The sequence below is a fragment of the Callionymus lyra genome, chromosome 19 (assembly GCF_982586985.1).
Source record: "Callionymus lyra chromosome 19, fCalLyr1.hap1.1, whole genome shotgun sequence".
Lineage (NCBI taxonomy): Eukaryota > Metazoa > Chordata > Actinopteri > Syngnathiformes > Callionymidae > Callionymus > Callionymus lyra.
Genome location: NC_141836.1, coordinates 13,146,343 through 13,171,966, shown reverse-complemented (window position 1 = coordinate 13,171,966; position 25,624 = coordinate 13,146,343). Strand labels below are relative to the sequence as shown.

Sequence of the window (25,624 nt, the reverse complement as noted above, 5' to 3'; positions counted from 1 at the left end):
ACATTTAAATAATAAATCAGTACCTTCTTTTCTTTAAAATGAAACATCGTATTGTATCTATTACTATTGTATGTATTTAAATGACAATTTAAAGATACAATGCTTTGTGTTTTTTTAATTATCTTTTGCAAAAAATGTCCAGTTTTAGACCAATACTGGTTCACTTTTATTTTATTTCTCAAAATGGTTTAACAATTTCTTTTTAATTATATTATATATTTTAATACAATTTGAATAGTGACTTGAGTCGATGCAATTCTACCAAATGTTGAATGTACAATAATAATTGAGCCTTTTAGAATGTATGTGTGTGTGTATATTACTGCACATAAAAATAATTCCAGCACTGTGGCCAGATGTATCAAATATACATGATATTTATTAATATAATCATATCATATATTTAATACATATGGGTTCGCAGAGTTGAAGCTCAGTGGCTGAAGCATCGTGGACATTAAGACAGGTAGAAAGTACAACTTGTGACACGGCATTTGGCCTTGGTCTCTACTGGGGTCTAGAATTTGGGGTCAAAATCAGAAGCTCCAAGAAAAGAGCCAGAAGGGCCAGAGAAAGAATCAGTGAGCGTCAGAGCCAGTTTCAGCACCAAGGACAGCGAACAACATAAACTATCTCACACAGATGACTTGACGTAGTTGTACCATGACGTAAGGTGTTTTTAACAACGAAATCTTACATTGGAAACAGGCTGTTGAAACTAGTATTACCTAGTCAAAAGAATTTCTAGAATAGTTTGATTTTTAAATCGGGGAAACATGGACTGTAATTGCAGTAACAGGTAGGAAAACCTGGACAACTTGTAGCAGTGTGATAACAACCTTTATCTATCTCTGTTGTCCAGACCATTGTGTGTTAAGAAGTGTGTCTGTTTGCCTGTGTGTTTGTGTGTGTGTGCCATAAATATGCTTATACAGCAAACAGCCCAGGGTGGAAACATGGAGGAGACATCCATTGGGAGTTATTGTTGTCGCCAACGGCAACTCTCTCTCTGCGAGTGTTTCTGTGTGTTGCTGAATATCTGCGGATGAATCGAGACTGTATCCACACGGGCACCCAGGAGGCTGCCATGTTAAGTACACATCATGAAAGAACCTGGCGAGGTAAAAATAAATTCTACCATTTGTACATCTCTTCAGGATTCTGCCGACAACACAGGTGTTGTGAATGAATTAAGGAGTCGGATCACTTGAAAGGAAAGCTCTTACAGTTCAACTTGAGACGTGGTCGGCTTGTTAGGGACCAACGAAAGACCTTGGGCGAAGTGGGCGGGGCATCAGTAGAGTCTCCAGGAAAGCCAATTTACCCGACTAACCTCGAAGCTTCTCCTGAATAAAGTAGGTTTTGAATAATGTAAAAGTGCTCAGGCTGATGAAAGCCTGTCACCTAAGACCATACTATTACATGCAATAAACAAAACCATCTTATTTGCACTGATCTGTCTCCAGGGCAGTTCATCATTTGACTTGTCAACTCCGAAGACTTGAACTTGTGACCATGACCTCTGGGCTGCTGTCACCCTCAATTCTATAGCGCAGGCACAGTATTGAAGACTGCTCTGCCGTCTCCATGTGAAAGCTCAGTAGGGAAAAAAAAAGCTTGGCTTTTTATGACCCAGAACAACATAAGCCAAACATTTTGGACTTTCTCTTCTCTGGAGAGCAGCAAAGGATTCTGGAAAAATAATTGGATGTTGCTGTTTTTGTCTTTATCTGTCGAGTTAACCGAGTTTACTCAAGTACAATTTACATATTTAATTTCTTACTCCAATTCTATCCATTTTCCAACATCATGTGTCTTTTACTTCCTCGACTGATTCCTCACTTTATCCTGAACTTTGCACACACAGTTACTGGTATATAAAGCCTCAGAACTATCTTTAGAGAGAGTCCTTTAGCTAACGGAAGAAGAATTTCTCGAGGGCAGAAAAATGCATAGTCGAGGTCAAGACATGAAGAGAGTGTGAACATTGAATGCAAGAGGTGGACCTTCAACCATAAATTATGCAATGCAGACAAGAAAACATGTTCTCAATTGAACATTCTGGCACCAGAGAAGCCTCCATGTTTCTCAAGAAATAACACCAACTAGAACTGGAGGAGTTTCAGTTCATCTTGAATGTTCATTGTACTTCTGAGACACAAAGTTGTTCTAGTACTTTTGGCATATCTTAGCAACACACGGCACGTCGTCATCGGCATAAAGAAAAAGAATCTGCTCATGTGAAGACCCAATTTGACTGGGATTGTTGTTTGTGCTGGATGTTGTTTTTTTTATGTCACTACTTTAATCGTACAATGCATGAAAGGAAAGTAGATTTGCTCTGTGAACACACATTCATTGGGAAGTCAAAAGAAAAGCAGACGCCGCCATCAGTCTAAAAAGATGACAAAGTAGCCGCAGCTGCTTGATGTCGACAACAAACATGAAATTCTACAATAAAAGTCGGAACTGGAATGCCTTCTTTTCAAAATACAAATGACTTTGGTGCATTTGTTGATGTATTTTTAAAGTAAAATATATATTCCTGGCCAAAGAAAGAGTCACAACTTGGACTTAACCAAGTTAATTGTGTAAGAACTCATTTCCTGCTGTTCATCTAAACACCTGGATAATCTCTTTTTTAACTTCCTGGTTTGCATGTTCATGTTCCAGGAAAAAAAAGTCAAAATTAATCAGGATCACAATTGTATGGATTGAATATAGCAGCCCGGTTCACACTTCTCATGGATCCTCAGGTACAGACAGTGTATGATTTTGTTAAAGCTCAGGATTCAATGCAGAAACTACAGGGAGCTCTCAGATGAAGCTCCAGGCTGGAAACGTCGCCCTGCTGTTCACTCTGCTCTGGCTACGACAAGAGTCTTATTAAACCGACCGCAGTGTTTGTGTTTAACCGATGTTCCTGTTGGCTCAGCCTAACTTTGTCTTATTTACAAGCACAGGTGCATCTGAGTTGGTTTAAACGTAATCCAGCGCCAGCATGTAACTGATCCTGACAGGCAGCGCGAGATAAACAGACCTGTGGCAACAATCCCGCACTAAAGACCCTCATAAATCATAAGCCAGTGGACGAGATAGAAGGATGGAGTCCTGTTCGATCAAACCTTTCTTTAGGCATTTTAATCAATTCATTTTTTGCTGGTATACTTTGCTAGTATTTTACTGTGATGTAAAGTCAACCCAATATTTTACATTGGCTTGAAACCAATTATCTACACATTTAAAGAACATAAAATATATATAATATATCTATACATCACGAAGAGTGCTGTGCTCAAGCTGACAGGTTTGAAAGGGAATTGAGGTTCTACTGGTTGATCCACTACATCTTTAATAATCTCTAAATTCTTAAAGTTACCCCCTTTCTTAGAAGTCCAACCTCAGACCAGCAGTCTTTTTAACTTCCATGAGATAAAACACACAGAGAGTCAAAGAGAGGTTAAGCTCTCACTTGAGGGCTTTTTTTTTTTTTTTTCTTGCCGTTTCACCGCTTCTCCTCCGTTTCTCCCGCCAGGCTTTGATGACACATTGTTTTTGAAAGATTTTTCTTAGAGAAAAAAGAAAAAAAGGAACGCAACATTGTGCATTCAGTATTTTACATTCTTTTCCCCGCCGATGATTACTTCTTTTCATGTCTCGACGCAACCGTTTGCAAATTGCTAACACAAGCCTTTACATATTTGATTCTTTGTCTTCTCTAATGGAGGAAACCTGACAGAGGTTTGGCCCCTGCCGGAGCCTCTGAGCTTTGTTTTTTAACAGGCCGTCGTGGCTGGTGTTTTCAGCAATGAACCGAAAAGAAAAAAAAAGAGTAGCAGAACAACCGGCAAAAATGAGTAAAGTTGAGAGGGATAACAATGAAGATTGACATGTGGTTTGAGGGGAAAACAACAACAACAACGCAGAGAAGAAATGTCAAATTTGATGCGATTGTTTGCATGTCAGGATTTTCAATCTTTACTTGACAGGCGCTGAGAAGTGAACCTTTTGTTTGACGGCAGAGACGAGAGAAACTTGGCGGTTTAAAGAGCTCGGAGTAAGTATTTGTTTTACGCAGATTAAACACTGTTTTATGAATCAGAATTCCTCATAATGATGATTACTATTAAGATTTTACATGTTTTCATTTCCAAATGCAGTTGTTGAAGTATAACAAATACTGACTAATTAAGATAAATTGAGACTTGAAGAATGAAAAAACAAAATGAAAATCAGACTCGTACTTCATTTTGGGTTAATAAACATACAGTATAGTTTTCCCCCCGACTTTAACTGCTAAAAAAGTTAAGCGTGTAGTTTGACACATTGTTTTGTTGATACACACTATATTTAGCAGCATCTGCTCCCCTTAAAAGCATCTTCACTGGAAGTTTTGGGAATACAAATCACGTTGCGTACTTATCATTATGTAAAGATTGACTTCACGCTCAGACGTCAGAACAAAAATCCCCTTCGGACATGTCCGAAAAGCGAAGTCACTGACTGACATCCTGCAATGTTTACATCAGCTCTAGAGTTTTTTTTTGTTGAAAACTAAAGCAGACAGTTTCATCATCCAGGACTCAAGTGTGCTTCTTTTTCAAATGTTCACGCGTATTCCGTCTATTCACTTGTAAACAACTCGAAGAGGCACTTTTCTTTAGGGAGCGGTGAGTAAAAAGCCAGCAGACTACTAACAAACTTTTAAAAGTCTTGCACAGAATCAAAAGACTATTGGGAATCATTACATTCTGCAGATTAATACATAAGAAATACATACAATTTAATTTGGTCAAATTGTTTTACAAGCATATTAATTAAATTAAAACATAACATAAAGGAAGCCGTTTGTAAGTAAGTGTTTCACCGTAACTAAGAAAACAATCTTTAAAAACAATCAAACGTACAAAGAAAATCCTCAATAGATCAAGAGTGTCATCATTAAAAAAGCAAGAGAAGGGTTCAAAGAAAAGAACCTTTTGTAAATCTTATCATGTTCAAAGCCAAAGAATTTCCTGGATCATTAAATAAAAGACTGATTCATCATTTCACCGCGGGACACAAGGCATTGTCCACTTTTACTGTCCCTGTTAAATGGGTTTCACTGCGAGCACGGAGGCCGGCAACACCGGTTCTCAACACAACAACAGATTAAAGCTGCGGCTAACTAAGTGATCGATTGATCGGGCCTGTTCCCCTCAGAGCCTAATTTCTCAGTGCGAAAGAAAAGACCTGATCTTGGTGGGCCATAAATCACGGGCACAAGACAAAGAGGAAGCTTTTCTGTTGACTTCAGACTGAAATAAGTGCACTTGTTTACCATCTGTTTACTGTCCTGAACTGTCTGCACATTCTTTTCCAAGTCCGCCTCCTCTTATACCTATCTTGATCATCCTCTCTTATCGCTCCTCTCCTCTTTAAGTCCTCATTTACCACATCCATGAACGTCGCCGACTATATTAACAGCTGGATTAGCTTAAAGCCCACAGGTTTTCTTCTTGGTAGTAAATCACTCCCAAATAAAGGCAACCCTTCTCGTAATATTTGGATTTATTTGTTGGTTATTGTAAGTATTTATATTTCTCTTAGTCTTTTATTTTGAAAGTACATTGGGTTTTGTGTTTTAGCTGTTGTTTTTTTGTGTTTCTTTTCAGGAGAGAGAAGGGAGTTAAATGTGTAGTAAATAAGTTCAACTTTTAATCGCTCCAAATAACTTGTATTTCTGTCATTTTTTCTTGTCATCTTAAAATATAAAAATATTTTGTATTTTGTTCCAGGTTCTCGAAGGTTAAGTTAAGTCGTGACAGCTTTCATTGTTGGCTTCTTCACTCAGCATGTAAGATAAGATAAAACGTTTGTGTTTATTGACTTGAACACAACAGAAAAAAACTTATCAAACCAAAAAATTAAAAAAGAAAAGTAATGTAAACTATTATTTATAATACATTTGAGCAAATGTTTGGCGTATTATTTTCCTTTTTTATCTCCTCTACTGTCTTGAACTTTAATGGCATCCAAGATTTCCTTAATACAATTTATACTTTTCTCACTTTTAAAGGTTTTGCTTATTGTGAAGTGTAAACAGTTGGTCCCTGGAGCTAAATCAATATGCCCTTCAATTTTAAAAAAAGTTGTTCCAGACAGCCAAATCTATTTTATGTCTCTTGAATTTTGTCGGAGAAAATAAAAACTTTGTCTCGGATCAAATTGACCATTTCTTACTCAAATAGTTTATAATGCTAGAATGTGTTGCTCTTAACTCTTTTTTCTTAAAGCATGGGCGTCAAACTCGATCACAGATGAGGGTGAAATCTTTGATCACTCTTGGTCACTGGCTAAACTAATATTATTTTTACAGAACCATCTTTAACGGTAAGTATCGACTCCACCAACCTTAGTTTTACAATATCTTTCCACATGTGTTTTAAAGTGAGTTATTATCTAAATTATTGTTTAAATACTAAACTACCAAAGCGGGTCTCTGGTCTCCCACTTCCAACCACTAACAAACTTGTGATTTTAACACTAAAAATCATCTTAATTCTTATGTAATATCTAATTAAGTTTATCTATCCATCTAATTAGTAGTGAATAGGAAAAGTCTCCACTTGGGGGCCGTCAATCTTCTTCCTGCCGTTGGGCGGAATGAGCTCAATTTCAGAGAGTATTTCTACAAAGTAAATCAAAAACAGCTATTTTTGCCATTAGCTATCTTGAGAGCGCTCATTGTGAAAAACGATTCTGCCGCCCCGGCCTGCATGTGTGTGTAGATCTCTATGCCCCCTTTTCCCCCACGCTTCACTTTGACTTCCGCTGTGTTATATTTAAATGTCTCTTCTTTAGGATTTAGAATATTCAGAGCTGGGATCAAAGCCTGGCGCCACTGGGACTCTGGAACAGCGGTATAAAACAGTTGTAATGCAAAATTAGATCTCCAACTGTTCCACTGAGGCTGCCTTCTCAGTTAGTGATATGAAAGCCTGATGTTGGAGACATAGAATCCTGGTGGTCTTAGATCATGTCCCCCCTCTCATCTTCTATATCAGGGCCATTACATTTCTATAGTCTCAAATAAATCATGACTTGATTCAGAACACAGGGGCAGTTTTTTGAAGTAAAAAAAGAAAAAGAAAAAGGGAATCAACGAGGAAATGTTCTGGTCGATGTCAGGGCAGCCGTGAACCAGCAGCCATTGAATCAACTGTAATTAACTGTGTGTGATCGATACGTGCAGCGATCTATTCTGCCTGATGCACGATGTTGATCTCACTGTTGAGGTCAATGGATCTCACAGACCCACATCATGGCTTTGGATCGGGACTCTCTCAACTGCTATGAGGTGATTCTTCGGAAATCTTCATCATTTAAATGAAACACAATAGTTAGTTAAGTAATTATTATGCATTTTCTAGTTGATGTTCCTGGTGGATAAGACTATTGTCAAAGGACTGCAATTGGCCCGTTGTCCCGACTTGCATTAGACTCTCAATGAAGCATCAGCTCCGGTATAAAAAACACATGGTTACAATGAGGTTTGGTCGTGTAAATTCAGCATTTAAGTTTTACTTCTATATTTCTTAATCAAAAGTTATCGACAGCTGTGACTTGTCGGCTGGGCGGCAAAGCATCATGGGAGTTGTACAGGTCAATATTAGTGACAGGGTTTTGAGAGGTGTGGCACTTCATATGTAAGGTTTCGTTTGCAAGTTCCAATAAATAAATGTTAATTTTAACTTTGACTACGCCCATCTACTTTATATTTGCATGCTATTAAAATAATATGGGTTTTTTTTAGGTTTATTATCACAGTGAACAAAGAAGCAGATGGAGTGCACGAATGCTCCTCACCAGATGCAACACTAATAGACTCAGGGACTTATTCATTCCAAGTGCCGAAGGAGATCTATCCATCCAACCATCCATCCATCCATCAGACAACTGCGTGTGAAAGTGGAAAGTGGAAATGATAGTTTAGGAAGGATTTATAAACAGCGCAAAGAGTGGATGTATTTGAATATTGAAAAATGTAAGTCAGTAATTCACACATTTAGTTTAATACAGGAGTGCAAGGAGTCTGGTTCTGACCAAGGTTTCTGCCTTTTAAAAGTTTGTCCCCCACCCCTGTCAATCATTGTTATTGATAGTATAGTGTTTTTTAACTGTAAAGTTTTGCGAGAAGTTTTTTATTAATGATTTAACACTTTCAATAAAATATAATCAACATTTGAAAGAACAAGAGCTCTTCTCTCTTTTAGCAAATTAACTTTAAGTCAAGTGTATCTGAATAATATTTTCAGGAAATATATATATATTTATTTATATGAATTACTTTGTAAATGTCTGGATTGAAAAAAAGAAGCTCCAGCAGGAGCTCCACCTTTTGCTTGCTTGTACTAAAAAAATCCTAGTAATTGAACTATTGTTATACATAGCAGTAACTTGAGCGAGTAAGTAGTAGTAGAAATAATTAGTCGTATCCTCACAGAAGTGGTAGAGATCGTAGGATTAGAGCAGCAGCAGCAGCAGCAGCTTGAGCCTCAGACGAGTTATGAAGTAGTAGCAAGGCTTTTTTTAAAATATACATTGACCTAAATCTTGTTGTTAGATGTGAGCAAACCTTCGGGTGAGTGTAACAGAAAACACACTTACAGGAGATCCTCCCATCGAGCGAGTGCTCTCTGGGTCACCGTCGTAGAGATGTGACCTCTCTTTTTTAGAGGACTGACACACCCACACATCTTGAAACACACAATCTTTGAGAGGGAAACTCAGACGGACAGATCGGAGCAAGGAGTTCAGAGAGAGAAAAGCGTTGCGACACAAGCGTTCCCGTTTCACTTTGAACACACAGTTCACACACTCCAGAAGAACGTGTCGGGTGTGTTTGTGGGAATGAGAGAAGATGGTGAAAGAAATATTGTGTATTCGTGTGTGTGTGTGTGTGTGTGTGTGTGTGTGTGTGGGGGTGTGTGTGTGTGTGTGTGTGTGTGTTCACCTGCAGGCCGCACCATAAGAACATGCATCACTGAAGTGCACACATGACAAAACAATAAGGCCTGAGTCCACGTTCTGTCCCAGATCATCTGTCTGTCTGTGATTGGACGCAGGTATCTGGCGTAAAATACAACAATAAAACTATGATAATACTTCAGCATCAGAAGTGTAATAGTTTGAAATAACTGGAAAATAATTGATGGCGCTTCAATACAATTTTTCGCTGTTCACTTGTATGGCCTCTCACTGCTGCTGCTAACATGTGTGTAGCTGTGAAGAGGTTAAGGAAGAGGCAGGATGTGATGTTTTTTTTAAGTATCTATAAACTACGGGTCGGCAGATAAACTCAAGAAACAGTTTGAATGTTCCATAAAAGTTGCTTCTTCGCAAATGGGTCAAGTTTCATTTAAATGTCAGCAGAGGAACTAACTACACTTATTTAAGCAAGTATTTGGGTTAAATTAAACAGAGAAATGGACGAAGACTAGAAAAGTGATGAGGAGAGTGCAGGCAAGGTGGAATGACACTAAGAACAAGATTAGAAATTGATCACAGAAAACATCTTGGATGATAAAAATAAGAAATAATTATACATATGTTATTTAGCTAGGATGTAGTATAAGAGCTGATTAAAACTTGGTTGCTTGTTTTGAACATTTCAACCCTTTCAACCAATGATAAAGGTTGGAAGAAGCCATGGTTCGCAAACGCTTGCTATAGAATGAGGACATGAAAGGTGAAAGGAAAAGAAAAAGTCAAACAATGAGGATCACGATAATTTGGAAGAATGTGCAGAATACGTTAAAAAGTCACTTTTCATAAACGGGAAAAATATTTACTTGCGGGAAAGAGAGTCTACTGACTCCTTTAAGAAACATCTTAAGACGTTTCTATTTGTTCAGGCTTTTCCTTGAATTTCTCGAACTCCTGTGTTGTTCTCGGTGTTGTCTTGATCTTTGAAGTATGTACTGTTTTGAGTATTGTTTTGATTGTTAAAGCGCTTTGTGACCCTGGTCTCGAAAAGCGCTATATAAATAAATATTACTTACTTACTTACTTACTTACTTTTACAGGCCGATTTTTTTACTTTGAATAAGAGGCGACAGATTGCAGATGTATTTTTAACCAGCTAAATAATATGTTTTATTAGCAGGCACGGGAATGTTGAGTTGACAGAATATGATTGCAAAACCAGTTCAAGTTGATCCCCGAGAGGAATCTGGGTCATTCATTTGCTCATAGAAAGCAGTGAGGCAGATCGGACCCGGCGGGCGAAGAGTTTCTTCTTTTTTTTTAACACTAGTCTGTAGAAAAGTCTTACTGACAGAGATAATAATATATTTTTCTTTTACATTTCAATGTCTACTGACTAATTTAGCTTCCTCCGGCAAGGCGGGAAAGAGAGCATTATGGTTCAATGTTTCTTCTTGGAGGATTCATAAAATATTGCCGATACGGCCGAGCCAGAAAAAAAAACTATTACAACTTTTCCAAGTCAGGTTTTGACTTCACTGTTTACTTCCCCAGAGAACAAAAAGAGATTGATTTTTATTTTCTTTCAGTAGAGCCCCGAATATTGCTCGGAGTCCATGATTAATCACTTGTTGCTGTACAACTAAGAGTGTGTGGGTGAACAGTGCAAGAGTGAAAATACTAGTTTCAACGATACTTTTTTTTTATTGTTTACACAATGTTTACACTCAGGTACAACATATTTATAGTTTCTACTTTAGTTTAAAAGCCCATCCATTTCTCGCTTGAATAAACCTCTGTTCATTTTACACGAGGAAGAGGAGGAAGTGGTTCAGTCGGACTCATCTGTTGATGGAAACTAGTTTATAGGTAGCAATTCAACATTAATAATCACAATTATGGATGCTGGGCTTCTTTTAAGAGTCACTCTATTTAGGAAAACAAACTTTTGTACGCTTCATTTAAGACCAGCTGCAATTTGGTAATTTCGGTTGTGAACTTTGTTTTCGTCCCTCGGGTAATCAACTTATTTTATTTTGATTTATTTTTTATGAGAAATTGTTGTATTTGCTGTGGCTATTGGAATAAAACAATTTCCCGAAGGAGACCTCCTGAGGGATCAATAAAGTTCTACCTTACCTTACCTTAACTTAAGATGGAGTATAAAGATGCAACCGAAACGTACGTTCTTGCTTCAGATTGAAATCAGACATGAGAAGATTCTGTATTAATCTCTCTTTGATGCAAGTAAAATTGTTAAGACTTTAAACCAAATATGATATCCGATCTTTTCTTGATATTAAAGGCAGATTCCTTCACCTGGGTTGCATACCAATAACATGTGTCGCAGCTACACACACATGCACACACAAACACAAGAGAGGGAAGAGAAACATCACAGAGATTTACACCCTGCACCTTGACATCACATCCACACCTCTACTCCGGTTGCAGCTCAACAACTGAAAGCGAGAGTCGCGCTCACACACAAAGGAACAGTGAGCGCTGGCAGTGCAGAAGAGATCCCTTCACACGTCCGCGGGTGATTGACAGCTCCCTGAAGGGCTGAAGAGGAATATTCAGCGCGGTGTGACGGACGGACACGGAGACGGAGGCGGATAATCAAGAGAGCGGCTACGAGCGGCAGGCCGTGGATCATCAAAACATTTCTCCGGGCGGGATTTTTATTCATAATCAATAAGTTGATTGAATATTGCATCAGGCTCCGCACTTTTCTCAGTCCAGGGGATGTTAAATTGTTAAGTACACTTGTTTCAAGTCTGGCTTCACCTGCTGCTGGCCACGCACACTTCAAATTGTGTTCATAAAAAAGTGTTAACAACACTTCAAGGCTGGAATAACATCTGTGGAAAAGCAGGTAAATTGTTGCACTTGTGGGTGAAACATGGTTTTAAAGCTAAAGCGGAATACTTTCTGAACAGTTTTCCTGATGCGGAAAGAACTGAATAAACATTCAGGGAACTAAAATAAACAAATGGCTCTCAGAGAAACACTAAATTATCCAGCGTGTAACAATTTATTTAATAAAGCAGTTAGTTAATGATGAGAGAAAATGCAATCTCATCATATTTCCTAACATTTAATGCGCAAACACTAATTAATGATCCCAACAGCAGACATTACTTTGCTGAAGTGGCACTTTAAGTGGATTAGTTTGTACTTTTTAATGCATCATTAGAGGAAATACATGTTGAAGAAAACATTGTAATGAGTGTCTCGATTATCTTGTGCTTCTATTCCATTTTAAAGTCAGACATGATCATGAAAGAACTTTAATGTAAAACTTTAAATAAGATTTTTCTATTAGAGCAGTCAATGGATAATTTTATACACACATTCTTCCAATTCTTTTTCATCAGTATTGATGTTTTATTTTCATCATTTTGTTTTTACATTTAATTCATTAAAATGATTATATAATTACCATTTAAATTGCTTTTTTTCTATATCTGATGAGTTTGTTGGTTATAAATATACCAAAGTACGAAAATTAAATTAGAAATCATGTTTCAAAAAAGTAATTTAAACAAGAATTAAATGAGAACCTGAATAATGCAAATTTTACTTAATCAACTATTTAATATTAAGCTAAATTCAATAAAAAACGAGAAAATAAAACCTTAACAAAAATTATCATGTTTTAAAAAGATAAAAAGTTTATGCCAGACAAGATACAATTGACAACTTCAATGATGGAAAATGTTACTTAACTTATTAGTTATATATATATATATATATATATATAGAAAGTATAAGAGCCATAAAAAACCTAAATCCTGAATATGATGGTCTCGAAGTTAAACGTTAAATACAATTATTAATCCCGTTTTTGAATGCCAACATACATTTTTAAATCACTTTATCTGGATGATATTGTATATATTTACAACGATGAGAAGGCACCGATATCGGCATCTCCGCATGTTTGTGTTTGCAGCTCACTGGGAGAAAAACTATCTGACGACAAACATAATTAGAGCGGAAGCCGCGATTTCTCTAATGAAGACATTTCTAGCAGGTACAATTAGCCCCGCTGTCTCTCAAAGACGCTTCCCTGATACTTTGTTAATTCGCAGGGTGTTTAATTTCCCAACAAAAGGCCCGATGTTGAGACAAGCACGAGCACAAACGCTGCTAAATAGGGGACAAAGGATTGAACGAATACGCAGAGCAAAAAGACATTCACCACTTTTCTCAATAATATAAGCACAGAAGGGTTTGCCAACTTTCACCGTAGATCCACTGGATGGTCTTTCATCTATTGTTATGTTCTACTTTTTTTGAAGCCGTTCTGGAACTACGATTGAACATCCCAGCTTCTGCTGACCCACATTTCCATCTGCATTAGAACAAATTGACAATTATGACATGTATCAAGCAAAGCACGAATGTATGTTAATCGAAGCAAACATCCTGTTTTTCTAAAATATGTATCTTTTTTTTAATATCTTAACAATATAATGAAGTGTCCATTTGACCATACAATAATAACCACATTGAGTAAGTAAGTAATTCTTATTTGTATAGCACTTTTCTAGACCAGGGTCACAAAGCGCTTAAACAATCAAAACAATATTCAATAAAGTATATACTTTAAAGGTCAAGATAAAACTGATAACACAACAGGAGTTCCAGAAAATCAAGGAAAAGCCTGAACAAATAGAAACGTCTTAAGATGTTTCTTAAAGGAGTCAGTAGACTCCATCAAGCGCAAAGAGAGAGGAAGATTGTTCCAAAGCTTAAGGAGCAACAGCCTGAAAATATTTCTCTCCTCTGGTCCTGAACCGTGTGCGAGGAACCATAAGTAGATTCTGATCCACAGACCTCAGAACCCGAGCTGGGGTGTAAGGCTGGATCAGATCACTGATGTAAGGAGGAGCCTGACCATGAATAGATCTGAAAGTAAGAACCAGAATTTTAAAGTTGATCCTAAAAGAAACTGGAAGCCAGTGAAGAGTTTTAAGGATCGGAGAAATGTGAGTTCTTCTACTTGAACTTGAGTATGGTGTATATAATTTCCTCTTGTAAATATATATTTTCTATTTATATTTGAATGCATATTTGTCTAGAGGCTGGTTTCTTACTGAACCCTCTCTTTTCCTGTCCAAGCCTGGAGAGTCTATACTTTAGGAAGTACATTTCTGCTGGACCGCTGGCCTTCCTTAATCCATTCTCTAGACAAGTGACTCGATGGTATGGAGCCTCCGCTCGTCTTCAATGAGAATCTCTTCCACCGAACTCTTCTATGATACACGAAACACAGACAAACTCTCAATGATTCAAACTATCGAGCGGAAGTCGGGCCTGCCAGTTAACCACTCCGGCTGATTATTAGCTCCGGCGGAACTGCCCGGGCTAACGACCGGACCACCTGAGCTGACTGACCATTTGGAACCCGTTCAATGCCTCTTTCAGGGATTGATTGATCTGGTCTGGCACCGACGACGTGGCCTTTAAACTCGCTTGATTCTCGCTGACCACGGCACAACGGGCGGGGACTCTATAAATCTTAAAGAAATGAATGAGCTCGACCAGTATTTAAAAGAAGGCAAGAGAGTGAAACAACTGCACTGATGTGATGAGAGTAAAAAAAAAAGGCTGATGAATAGTTTCTGGCGCAGTGGGAAGCGAGCGCTGCTGACCAGCAAGGTAGTGCTGCGGCGGCAGAAATAACAGACTCACGCTGGACTTGTTGGTGCCAAGATATGATTGGTGTCAACCACGAGCATTACTAGAACATAAAAAAAAAGATAGAGTTTCAAACCAAACAGCATTTCTTTGACAAAATTGAGGATAATTATTACCTGAAGAAAGACTTTAAACATGACAAGACTTTAAACCAAATGGCACCAAAGGAGATTAATGTTCATTTGGTTGAGGGTATGAAGATGCCATTGTTTAAAAAAAACATAGTTATACAGTTAAACTGTCGTAAAAGGAAAGAAAATGTGTTTCATGAAGGACAAACAGATGAACCTCCAACAAAATAAACGCAATATCGGAATCAGATTCATACTTCCTGTTGTTAAATATAGATTTTGCTAAACAACCTTTTTTTGCATTATTTTCACGCACCGGCCTTCAAATAAAACAAGAATAAAAAGGCGCGATCTGCAAAAACTTTTTTAGTGCATAAATAAACGCCGAGTCAGCAAGAGCCCCGAACTGGTTTCTCTACAACTAGATATAGAGTTTTTTCTATAGAGTCAATATTTATTTTATAAAATAAAACAATAATAAATCGATACAACATAAATTAAACATTTTTTCCTCTAATAATCTCTACGACCCGGTATTAAATGGCTTGTGGACCGGTACTGGCCACCGGACCCCTGTGATGCTAAAAACAAATTAACCTAACCCCTTTTGTGTTCTTGCATTTTTCTCTGCATATTCCTGGATGTCCAAAAAGCAAAACTGTGATATTTTTATTCAAATTAAAAAACACCCCTGGTGGTCTTTGAAATAATTAAAACCGCATTTATTCTTTATTCAATATTCTCGCGCTACTCTGCGATTATTACAAATGCCCAGAGAGCCGTTAAACATCTTCCATGAGAGGTGCCATTAAACAACTTCTAGTTCCAGCCGGTGTCAAGAACTGGTCAGTATGAGAGGGGAAATAAAAAACTAAATCTGTATTTGCTAATAAATAAAGCTGGAGTTTATTTATGGCCAGAACTATTCCCCTTAAAAATGATTGCAGCCATTTCCCAGTGGGAGTCAAACGATATGAGCTTTCTCTAAATTGCTTCTCTTGAAGATTTCAAATGTGTTTCTTTCACACGCATCAATACTTGTATGTGCCCGTCGCAGGCGGAGCGTTCGTGACTCGCACTTTTTATTTTTAGTCAAAATCCGAGCAAGAACTGGATACAGCTAATGAAGTTTAAAATTGGAATCTCACTCCCACCGCAGTCCCGATGAAGCCTGGTGCGGATCTCCTGGTAATCACGGCGAAGCGTTCTCATTCTACAGCATCTCGGCATCTCATTGTTGTTCATTACTCCGGTGTCGTGACAGACGCTGGAACAATTATCGGGAAGTTTTTGGAATGTGCTCGTTTTGAGAGGAAAAGCTGAAAAAAAGGTCTTGGTGTTGATTAGTGTGATTTCTGATGCCGACAGTTGGGATTTAGAAGCTTTGGACGTCAACAAGACTTCTGACCCAAAAGATTAAATGATGAAGTCATTTTGGCCGTTTAGTATGGTTTAGGAAAGGGGTCGACCCCTGGTCCAGAGACTGGTACTGGCCCGCGGGGCATTAGTTACTGAGCCGCACAAAAAGAAGAAATCATTTATGTAGCTTCTTTAATTTAGTTCAACGCAGCAAAAACTCATTAAAAACTGTTTGCTTCAACAGAGAAAATCTCTTAATTTAGGAAAATAATGTCACAACACGATCTGGAGTTTATAACCCATGCGTTTGTGTCATCTCGTTTGGACTATTTTAACAGTTTATTTTGGTGTCTAAACAAGAAGGAGCTGTCTTGCCTCCAGTTAATAAAACAATCAACTCTGCAGCGAGAATCCTGAGCTGCTCTAGTAGAAGAACTCACATTTCCCCGATCCCTAAAACCCTGCATTAGCTGCCGGTTTCTTTCACATCCAGTTCATTTTCTCTGAAGTGTGTGACTTTTGACACGTCAATAGTGTCGTTTCAGCCAAGTTTACTCAAAAAAAGAAACCTGTAAACTATTGAAAATGTGTGAAACACAAACTATACGATTTATTTGGCCTTTTTTATAGCATTAAACTTAAAAAAGGTCTGGGACTCTTGGTTTAAGAGACACTACATTGTCTTTCTGTAGAACTGTTACAGACTGGATTAGTCTTGCCCAGGGACATGGAGTAAAGTAAAGATGGCCAGGATTTTGTTGAAACTAATCCACTACTACTTGGAGCAGTAGTCTCCAAAATTCTAATAAATAGAGAATTCCTTTTCACTTCCTCGCAAATCAAACTTTGGATGTTGTTAACTATATTTAAAACATTCACCACTAACAAAAATAACACAATGATTAGTGCAAAATATGACTTTTCAGTTACTGTAGTGTGACGACCTCTGCTGATATAATTATAGATAATAATGATAAAAATCATACGCACAGAAATATATCCCTAACACGTCAGCGCTGGGCTCTGACTTCTATGTGTGGGAAACGTGTTCAAACAAGAACGAGTCCCTTTCAAAGAGACGTCTCTGGAACAGGCTGAATAAAAATAGTTTCAATAATGTAACAACTGGGAAACTTTTCTGTCAGGTGCTGCCGGCTAAAAATGAAAACAAATAAATAAATAGAAAGAGTAGACAACTCTCTGTGTTGGTTTTTTCTCTTTTTCTACAAAGTGTTCTCGTGATGTTTTCACTCTTTGTAGATTATGGCTGCGTGAGTCAAGTCGACCCGTTCTTCCTTAATTATCTGAGATGTTTTTATTACAACTGTTGGTTTGACATTTTCTCTGGTTTGTTTTGAATGTGTTTTATCACTCGTCACTGCCTGCAGACTCCAAACGATTCCAGTATTTGTAGGTTTGCGGTGCCAAGTAGCTTTAATCTGGACTGCATGAAACACTATGAAGGCTTATATTACAGGTGGTTAAATGCTGTATTTATTCGACATAAATCATTTTATTTGATAAAAGAAATGTTTGAATGGTTTCTGTTGATTCGGTTGTAAATGCCTATTATGCGTTTCCATCTTTTAAGAGTTATTTATGGTGCCGGCAAATTTAAAAGTGACCTCAAAGACGTAGTTTGACGCAGCATTTTCCAGCGTCAAACAACAATGTACATGGATTTAGTTTGCTTTGATCTACAAGTTTGTATAAAGTTGAGGCAAAGGCTCATGGGAAACCTCTATACAAGTAAAAGAAAATTCATATCGCTGTAGAAAGAGGAAGAAAATCCGCTTCTCAGGTGTTTACAACAAAAACATCTTCGTAAAAACGACCACAAGCTTCTCTAAATGCTTCACCGAGTCATATTTCAATACTTTCAAATCAAAGCGAAGACTTATTTGCGAAAAGGATCGTTGGAAACGCACGTTTGTAGTCCTTTTCTCTCTCTTTTCTTTCCAACGATCAAACAATCCTCGTTGAGTTAAATTTAGCAGACCAAGCTAAGGACTATGATGGAACACACACAACTTCATTTCATGACATCATCAGGGAGGAGCAGTAAAGGTTGCACTTAGAAATGGAAACTAAAACCTTGACATATATATCGAGAGAGGGGAGGAAAAAACAAACCGGTTTGTCGCCCGGTTTGCAAGAACGTGTCGTTTCTGTTGGGAATATTTAAGTGTAAAGGAAGGAAATAAATCAAATTGTATAGTCACTGAGAGAAATGATGGACTATTGATTGTGCAGTAGGTTTTAAACAGTTGTGTTACATGAAATAAAGCAGGAGTGATAGTACAAAGAGGACAAAACACACACTCAAAAGCCAAACATACACCCCAAAAATCGTCCTACCTCCAGACCTGTCCCAGCTGCAGGATGTGTAGCACGCTCTGAAAGACCCACATGCATATGGTGCAGCACCTCCGAGGACCCGCGACCCTACCGGCGGCGGCCGGGGTGTTGGACGCGTAAACCGGGGTGGCGTTGGCCGCGTTCCCGGTTCCTGCCGCTGCCGCGTTGGCGCCGCGTTGGTCGCTGTCCTTGGTGCTCGCCGCGTTGTCTCCCGCAGGCGCCGCGCCGCTCGCCGCGCCTGCCTCCGCCGCGCCGCCGTCGCTCGCCGCCGCTCCTCCGCCGCTCAGCTCCGTGTAGTCGTAGACAAACCAGCGGAAGCTCAGCACCTGCACCACCGCCGACGGAACCACCACGAACACCAGCGTCAGCCCGAACCACCAGTTGTTTTTCCTCAGGTAGTAGTCGGCGGCCAGCCACAGGTCGGTGGCGCCGTCGGAGAAGAAGACCAGGAGGGCGCACAGGATCCAGCAACAGTCCAGCAGCGAGTACGGCTTCCCGCCGGTGCCGCCGCCGCCGCCGCCGCTCCTCCCGGGGTGCCCCGACTCCGACAGGCTTCTCGGGGTGTTGTCGTCTTCCACAGCCACGGCTGCTCCATCCGACTTAGCGGCCATGTTGGTTGGGAGACGGAGAGAAAGACAGAGGAAGAGGTGGGGACACGGGAGGGGGAGGGGGGGAGAGATTACATCATAACTAGCCCCATCATCAGCCAATTAATCTCGAGGCGTCATTACTAACAGGCTCTTAGCGCCGCTGACGCCGCAGCGATGTGTCCGCCGTTCAAACCAACCAATGATTTGGTTTTATTTCTTATTAAATGTAGTCTTTTTTTTTAACGCGGTGGTTTAGTTTCTACACCTGTGCCCGCAGTCCTGCTGCACACGCTTCAGTTGATGATGCTTTTTGTCTCGCTGGACAAACAAACACCTTTCAATGTTTCTTCTAGTCTTTAAATATATTTTTTATTAAACATAACTAAATGAATAATGTGAAAACAGTTTTCCCATTAAAAAAAACCTGAAGGTTTCCCAAAAATTGATTTAAAGGGTAATGCAAGTCGATCGCCTCTAGGTGTATGAGACGTTATCACATCAGAGTTAAAATGTTTCATTCATTCATTTTCTACCGCTTTATCCCAGTTTCATTGGGCGAGAGGCAGGGGACACCCTGGACAGGACGCAAAGTCTGTCGCCGGGAATACACAGACACACAACCATTTACAAATATGGACAATTTCCCCAAGTTCTCAATCAACCTCTGTGTGTTTTTTTGGACTGTGGGAGGAAACCGGAGTGCCCGGAGTAAACCCACGCAACATAGGGAGAACATACAAACTCCATACAGAAAGGTCACGAGTTGGCTTTTCCTGGAAGCGAACCAGCAACCTTCTTGTTAGGACCAGACCTAACCAATATCAAAACATTCAAAGCTTTCCAGTCGTAATTTTTCGGATATTGTGTCTTATTTTGTTAAATCCCTTCCTGTTCCGTTCCAAGTTTTTACCGCGTTTTCAGCTGGAGGCAGGTGAGCACAGTTGAGATGATCATTGGAGGACCCTCCCACTTTCTTAGGGGCAGCATACTCATGTGTCTCAAATCGCATACTTGCGTACATAAACTTGGTATTTTTAGTGCATAAGTGCGTCTCAATTCTTAGTATGCGAAATGTAGTGCACCATGCACACTAACTTGTCACTAAAACACCCGCAAAACTGAGTATGGTTCGATGTACACTATCTACCCTAAACGGCTTCCATCTTAGTGACGTTACAAATGGAAGTTACGTCAAATATATATTTACTGTATATATATTCATATACGTACAGGTGTATTTTCAGCAGCAGGAGGATGACACGTCTTCGGTGCTGATACCAGCTTAAATATCTCGCGAATATTTCGATTCTCATATTTTTTCTTTATTTATTTTTCCAAACCTGAAAAACGTGCTGCCAGCAGGTGTCGATAGCGTTCAAAAAGCTGGTTGCAACCATTGTTAAATAGTAGTAGAAGAAGAAGCTGTCCCGTCATTTCCTGTTAGTGTGTAGCAGCAGTGTTTGATTTGAGACAAACTATCTGTGGAGAATTTGCGTACTAGTTAGTATGTACACTATCCTGACGCATACTAACTTCTAGTATACTAAGAGAAGTATGCGATTTGAGACACAGCATTGGACTGTGGGAGGAAACCGGAGTGCCTGGAGTAAACCAACACAACACAGGGAGATCATACAAACTCCATACAGAAAGGTCCCGAGTTGGCTTGGCCTGGAAGCGAACCAGCAACCTTCTTGTTAGGACCAGACTTAACCACTATCAAAACATTCAAAGCTTTCCTAGCTGTCATAATTCTTCGTATATTGTGTCTTATTTTGTTGAATCCCTTCCTGTTCTAGTCCGTGTTTTTACTGCGTCTTCAGCTGGAGGCAGGTGTGCAAAGTAGAGATGATGAGTGGGGGTCCCTCCCACTTTATAGGGGCAGCAAAGCTTAAGGAGATCGCAGCGCTATAGCTGTGTCTAAAAACGCATACTTGCGTACTTAAACTTTAGTATTTTTAGTGCATAAGAGCGTCTAAATTCTTAGTATGCGAAATGTAGTGCGCCATGAGTATGGATCGATGGACGCTTTCTAACCTAAACGGCCGCCATCTTCAACGTCACTACAACTTAAATGGAGGCGGCAAGAGAAAACGTTGAGAGCGACACCCCATCGGTTAATATTTCATCTTCATACTGGTGTAGGTTTTTCATGTCATACACTTCGTTTCTCATATTTCTTGATCCAAACAAAACGTGCTGCCAGCAGGTGTCAGTGATAGTGTTCCTACAGCTGGTTGTTCATCGTTAAATAGTAGTAGAAGAAGAAGCTGTCTCAATTTCCTGATAGTGCGTAGCGGGAGTGTTTGATTTGAGACAAACTATCTGTCGAGAATTTGAGTACTAGTTAGTACGTACACTATCCTGATGCATACTTACTGCCAGTGCACTAAGAGAAGTATGTGATTTGAGACACAGCACATGACTAGGGCTCTGCCCTAAATCCTGCACTTCTGCACTTACACTGAGTATTTTAAGTGCACAAGTGCGTACCAATTAGTAGTGTGCGAAAATGTAGTGTGCAATGAGCACTCAAACAGCCAGAAAATTAAGTGTGGATCGATGGACACTTTCCACCCTTAACGGCCGCCATCTTAGTGATGTAGATGACGCTAAATGTCTCAAGAAAAACTAGTTTTACCACAAAACGACACAATGAAACACAACTTAATAACTTGTTTCAATTGGCGAAAAGTGCTGTCAAGTGTCGGCGATAGAGTTCCAACGACTGGTTGCAAACGTTAAAAAGTAGTAGAAGAAGAAGCTGTCGAGTGTGTAGCAGCAGTGTTTGATTTGAGACAGTACTACCCTGTCGTAGTTTGAGCACTTTCTCACGGTGTACTGTAAAGCAGTGCACTTAGAGAAGTGTGCGATTTGAGACACAGCACTGGTTTGGCTTCTACTCTGTTTGAATCTTGTACTTTGTCCATTTTGAAATTCCCAGACTGACGTTGTCAGCGTATTCTTTTGTAATGAGTTTTTTTCCCCTCTTTTTATAGTTCGCTATTCATAGTCCAGTTCCAGCCATGCCTGTTTCTTCTGTTTTTTACCCTTCTATGAATTTTATTTATTAAAGACAGTGACTTTGGATGTTCTTTTGTATGTTTCTGCTGATGCTCCACCAGTGAAACTTTTATGAACATGTTCTCAATTTGTATAAATAATTAAAAAAACGTTCAATTTCAAACCCAATAGATCCCCCCCCCCGATAAACACTATTGTGTCCCCACATCTGTATGCAGGCAAACGGGAAACAAAGTGGTGCGATTCCCGCGGATGCACAAATTGGCTTTTTATATCTTCCACCACAGACATTCGGGTTCACTCCTGACTCGGATAATCTCGCTCAGCTCGGAAACCTGGCTGCTGATTGGTTCACGGAGGGCAGTGAAGAACGGAGCGATAATTCAACAAAGAGTTTTACTGCCTATTCTCCTCAGACTTTATAGCATCTTTTCAATTAGCCTCCTGACTGCTGTAAACAGGGCCGGCCCTTGTGTGTTTTGTCACTTTTATGCATCGCTGCCTTGTAACAATTAGACAAATGCACTTTGAAGGCTCTGCTCTTGAGACGGTGGCACGCTGTCCCGAGAAGATGAGGAGCTTCATGACAACATGGAGACCATTAAATATGTTCAAATCATATCAGATGTGTTACTTAAAAAAAGTTCAATTTGTACCGAATATTTTTTTTTAAGTATCCAAGTTTTCATAACCTTTTTTAGCTTTTGAAAACCAGTTGATATCTTTAGTAGCCAAATTAGCCCAACAGAAGGTGGCCGTTTTTTTGACCAAAAACTTTCTGAATACTTTATCGAAATATGTTCATCATTTACTTTAATCTAAGTATGTTACCATTTTAATAATGGAAGGGTAAATAAAAATGCAGTGGACGTTTTTGAGGCATTTGAAAAATGTATATTTCTGTTGCGTGTGTTCTATAATTGTAAGTAAGTAAGTAATATTTATTTATATAGCGCTTTTCCACACCAGGGTCACAAAGCGCTTTAACAATCAAAACAATACTCAAAAAAGTATATACTTTAAAGATCAAGATAATACTGAGAACAACACAGGAGTTCCAGAAAATCAAGGAAAAGCCTGAACAAATAGAAACTTCTTAAGATGTTTCTTAAAGGAGTCAGTAGACTCCATCAATTAAAAATCAGGTACTGCTGATTCAGATTTATAGTAATTTAAAAAACGTTATGCACTTAATATTCATGGAATGTTATCCACTACCATACTTTAGTAATTAACTGCGTACATTTTGTAGAATGGTACAAAAGGATTGGGGACTTTTGCTCTGAAGCTAAGGCCTCCTACCACTAGATGGCGCCACTGAATCTCATCAATTGGTCCCAAAATATATTTTCAAATAAAATAAACTGATACTCTGTAATTCACTTTCTTAAAGTTCAGAGTTAAATACGAGTATCAGCTTTTCATCGCTAAGTGGATAAAGAGAAGAAGTAAAATAGGACACAAAACCTAAGAAAAGCGATACTTTAGTCCAACAAAAGTTTGTCTATTTCTAAAGAAAAACCAATCAAAATTCAATATTCCCCTCATTACAAGAGCACCTTGATCGAGCGCCAAAGCAAACACTCGTCTTCCCCTCCTTCACCTGAACTCGCCGAGTCTTCCTGGGAGTCTGCTCACCAGTTGCACGTTCCCTTACAAACACGGGTCATTACGAGTTTGGGCGTCCTGGGATCTAATTAAAGGTCTCAGATCGGTGCGGCTGCGATTCACTCCGGTGGATCCTGCAGACTCCAGCTTCAGTGGGACCTCCAGAACATCTGCGCAGCCAGGAAAATGTTTTCCAAATACTGCTTTGGATGTTTTGAGAGCTGCCTGCTGGTATTTTTTCAGCGGAGAATGAGAGGAAAAAGACAAACGACTTGTCATTTTAGGAAAACATGTGTTGATGAAGCTGGTGTTCAACTGGTGTCTTGTGTGAGTGGGTTTTACGGTAGTGATGTTGAAACATGAACAACAGCTCTTATCCCCTATATTAAGATATTTTGATTGACACAAGGACAACCACATGACCTCCTTGGCAGGGGTAAGAATACCTATAACAAGTTGTTTCGGAAACAGAACAAGTAAACTAGTTCAAGAACAAGCATTATTGAATCAAACAAAATGGCTAAAAAGATAAATTCATAATTAACATTCCAAATTGATGGGGTTTTTACATTTTTCTGTTGCGATTAACCTTCCGGCCGCTAGATGGCAGCAGTCATTCCTTCCTCTACAGCTAATTGAACGAAGGCTTGATCCCAAATCGCGCACTACTGTACATAAACTTAGTCTTTTGAGTACACAAGTGATTCCCAATTAGTAGTGTGGGAAAATGCAGTGTGCAATGAGCACTCAATTGCGCACTCAAATTGTCAGAAAATTGAGGGTGTATCGATGGACACTTTCCACCCTTAACGGCCGCCATCTTGGTGACGTAGGTGACGCTAAACTGAAGCTAGATACAGGCGTAAATGTATCGAGAAAACACTCATTTTACCACAAAACAAAACAACAATAATAATAACACAATGAAACACAAGTTAATTACTTGTGTCTTGATAGCGTTTCAACGGCCAATTGCGATCAGCGTTAAAAAGTAGTAGAAGAAGAAGCTGTCGAGTCATTTCCGGTAAGTGTGTAGCGACAGTGTTTGATTTGAGACGGTACTACCCTGTTGAAAATTTGGACTTGCACTCTCTTAACGTGTACTGTAAACCAGTGCGCGATTCGGGACACAGCCAATGAAATACCGTGAGATCCCAGAGAGGACTAAGGACGAGAGGATACAGACCAAAGACCACAAAAAAACTAAAGCAGTTTCGACTTCATCAAGAGTCGTGTGGTCTGAAAATTCTGAAAACACCAGAGTCAAGTACTCGACAATACAAAAAATATATCCTCGTTACTACAATATCACAATATATCGGATCCTTGCATCTCCATCGTAATTTATATCGTTTCGCCGTATTCGTGCCAATACACACCTCATATATATCGTAAATCCTTACAACATGTTTTTGTCCTTGGGTTAAAAACCAAACAAAAAACAAGCTTGATTTCAAATAGTCACATCTAAATTTTAAAAAAAGAAATTTAAACCTAAAAGAATCGTTTTAGCAGATATGAAAATGTTATGTAACTATTCTGGACAACATGAATGTGACAAGTATTGTATTTTAACACATTTATTTATATGCTTCCTCTCAGCTCCGGGGGGGTGTAGGTGGACGGAATAAAAAAATGGGAATTCAATTTTAATACTTGTCCATCTATTATCCTTTAAAAAAAAAGAACAGAATTGTGTGAATCACATAAAAAAACAAACATAAATACATAACATCATCTTTGGCATCGGAATAGGAATTGAATTGTTATTATCCTCAAATGCATGTGGAAATAAACATGGGGAAATAAATACAATCTAGACAAGTGAAGTTCCATTACTTTTTGTGTTTATTTCCCACCAATATTGTCATGTTTGTCCATATTTACTTCATGTACACAAACTGCTGCTTGATGAGAATTCTCAATAGTTTGATCTTT

General features: G+C 39.0%; 1 protein-coding gene across 1 annotated transcript in view; it reads right to left on the bottom strand.

Annotated features, from left to right (window-relative positions):
• Window positions 1–19,075, bottom strand: part of xkr7b (XK, Kell blood group complex subunit-related family, member 7b) — a 47,125-nt gene extending 28,050 nt beyond the window's left edge. The window contains exon 1 of the mRNA XM_087781148.1: window positions 18,465–19,075. Within this exon, the coding sequence (XP_087637274.1) occupies window positions 18,465–19,075 (611 nt within the window). The remainder of the gene's footprint in view (window positions 1–18,464) is intronic.
• Window positions 19,076–25,624: the final 6,549 nt, after the last annotated feature.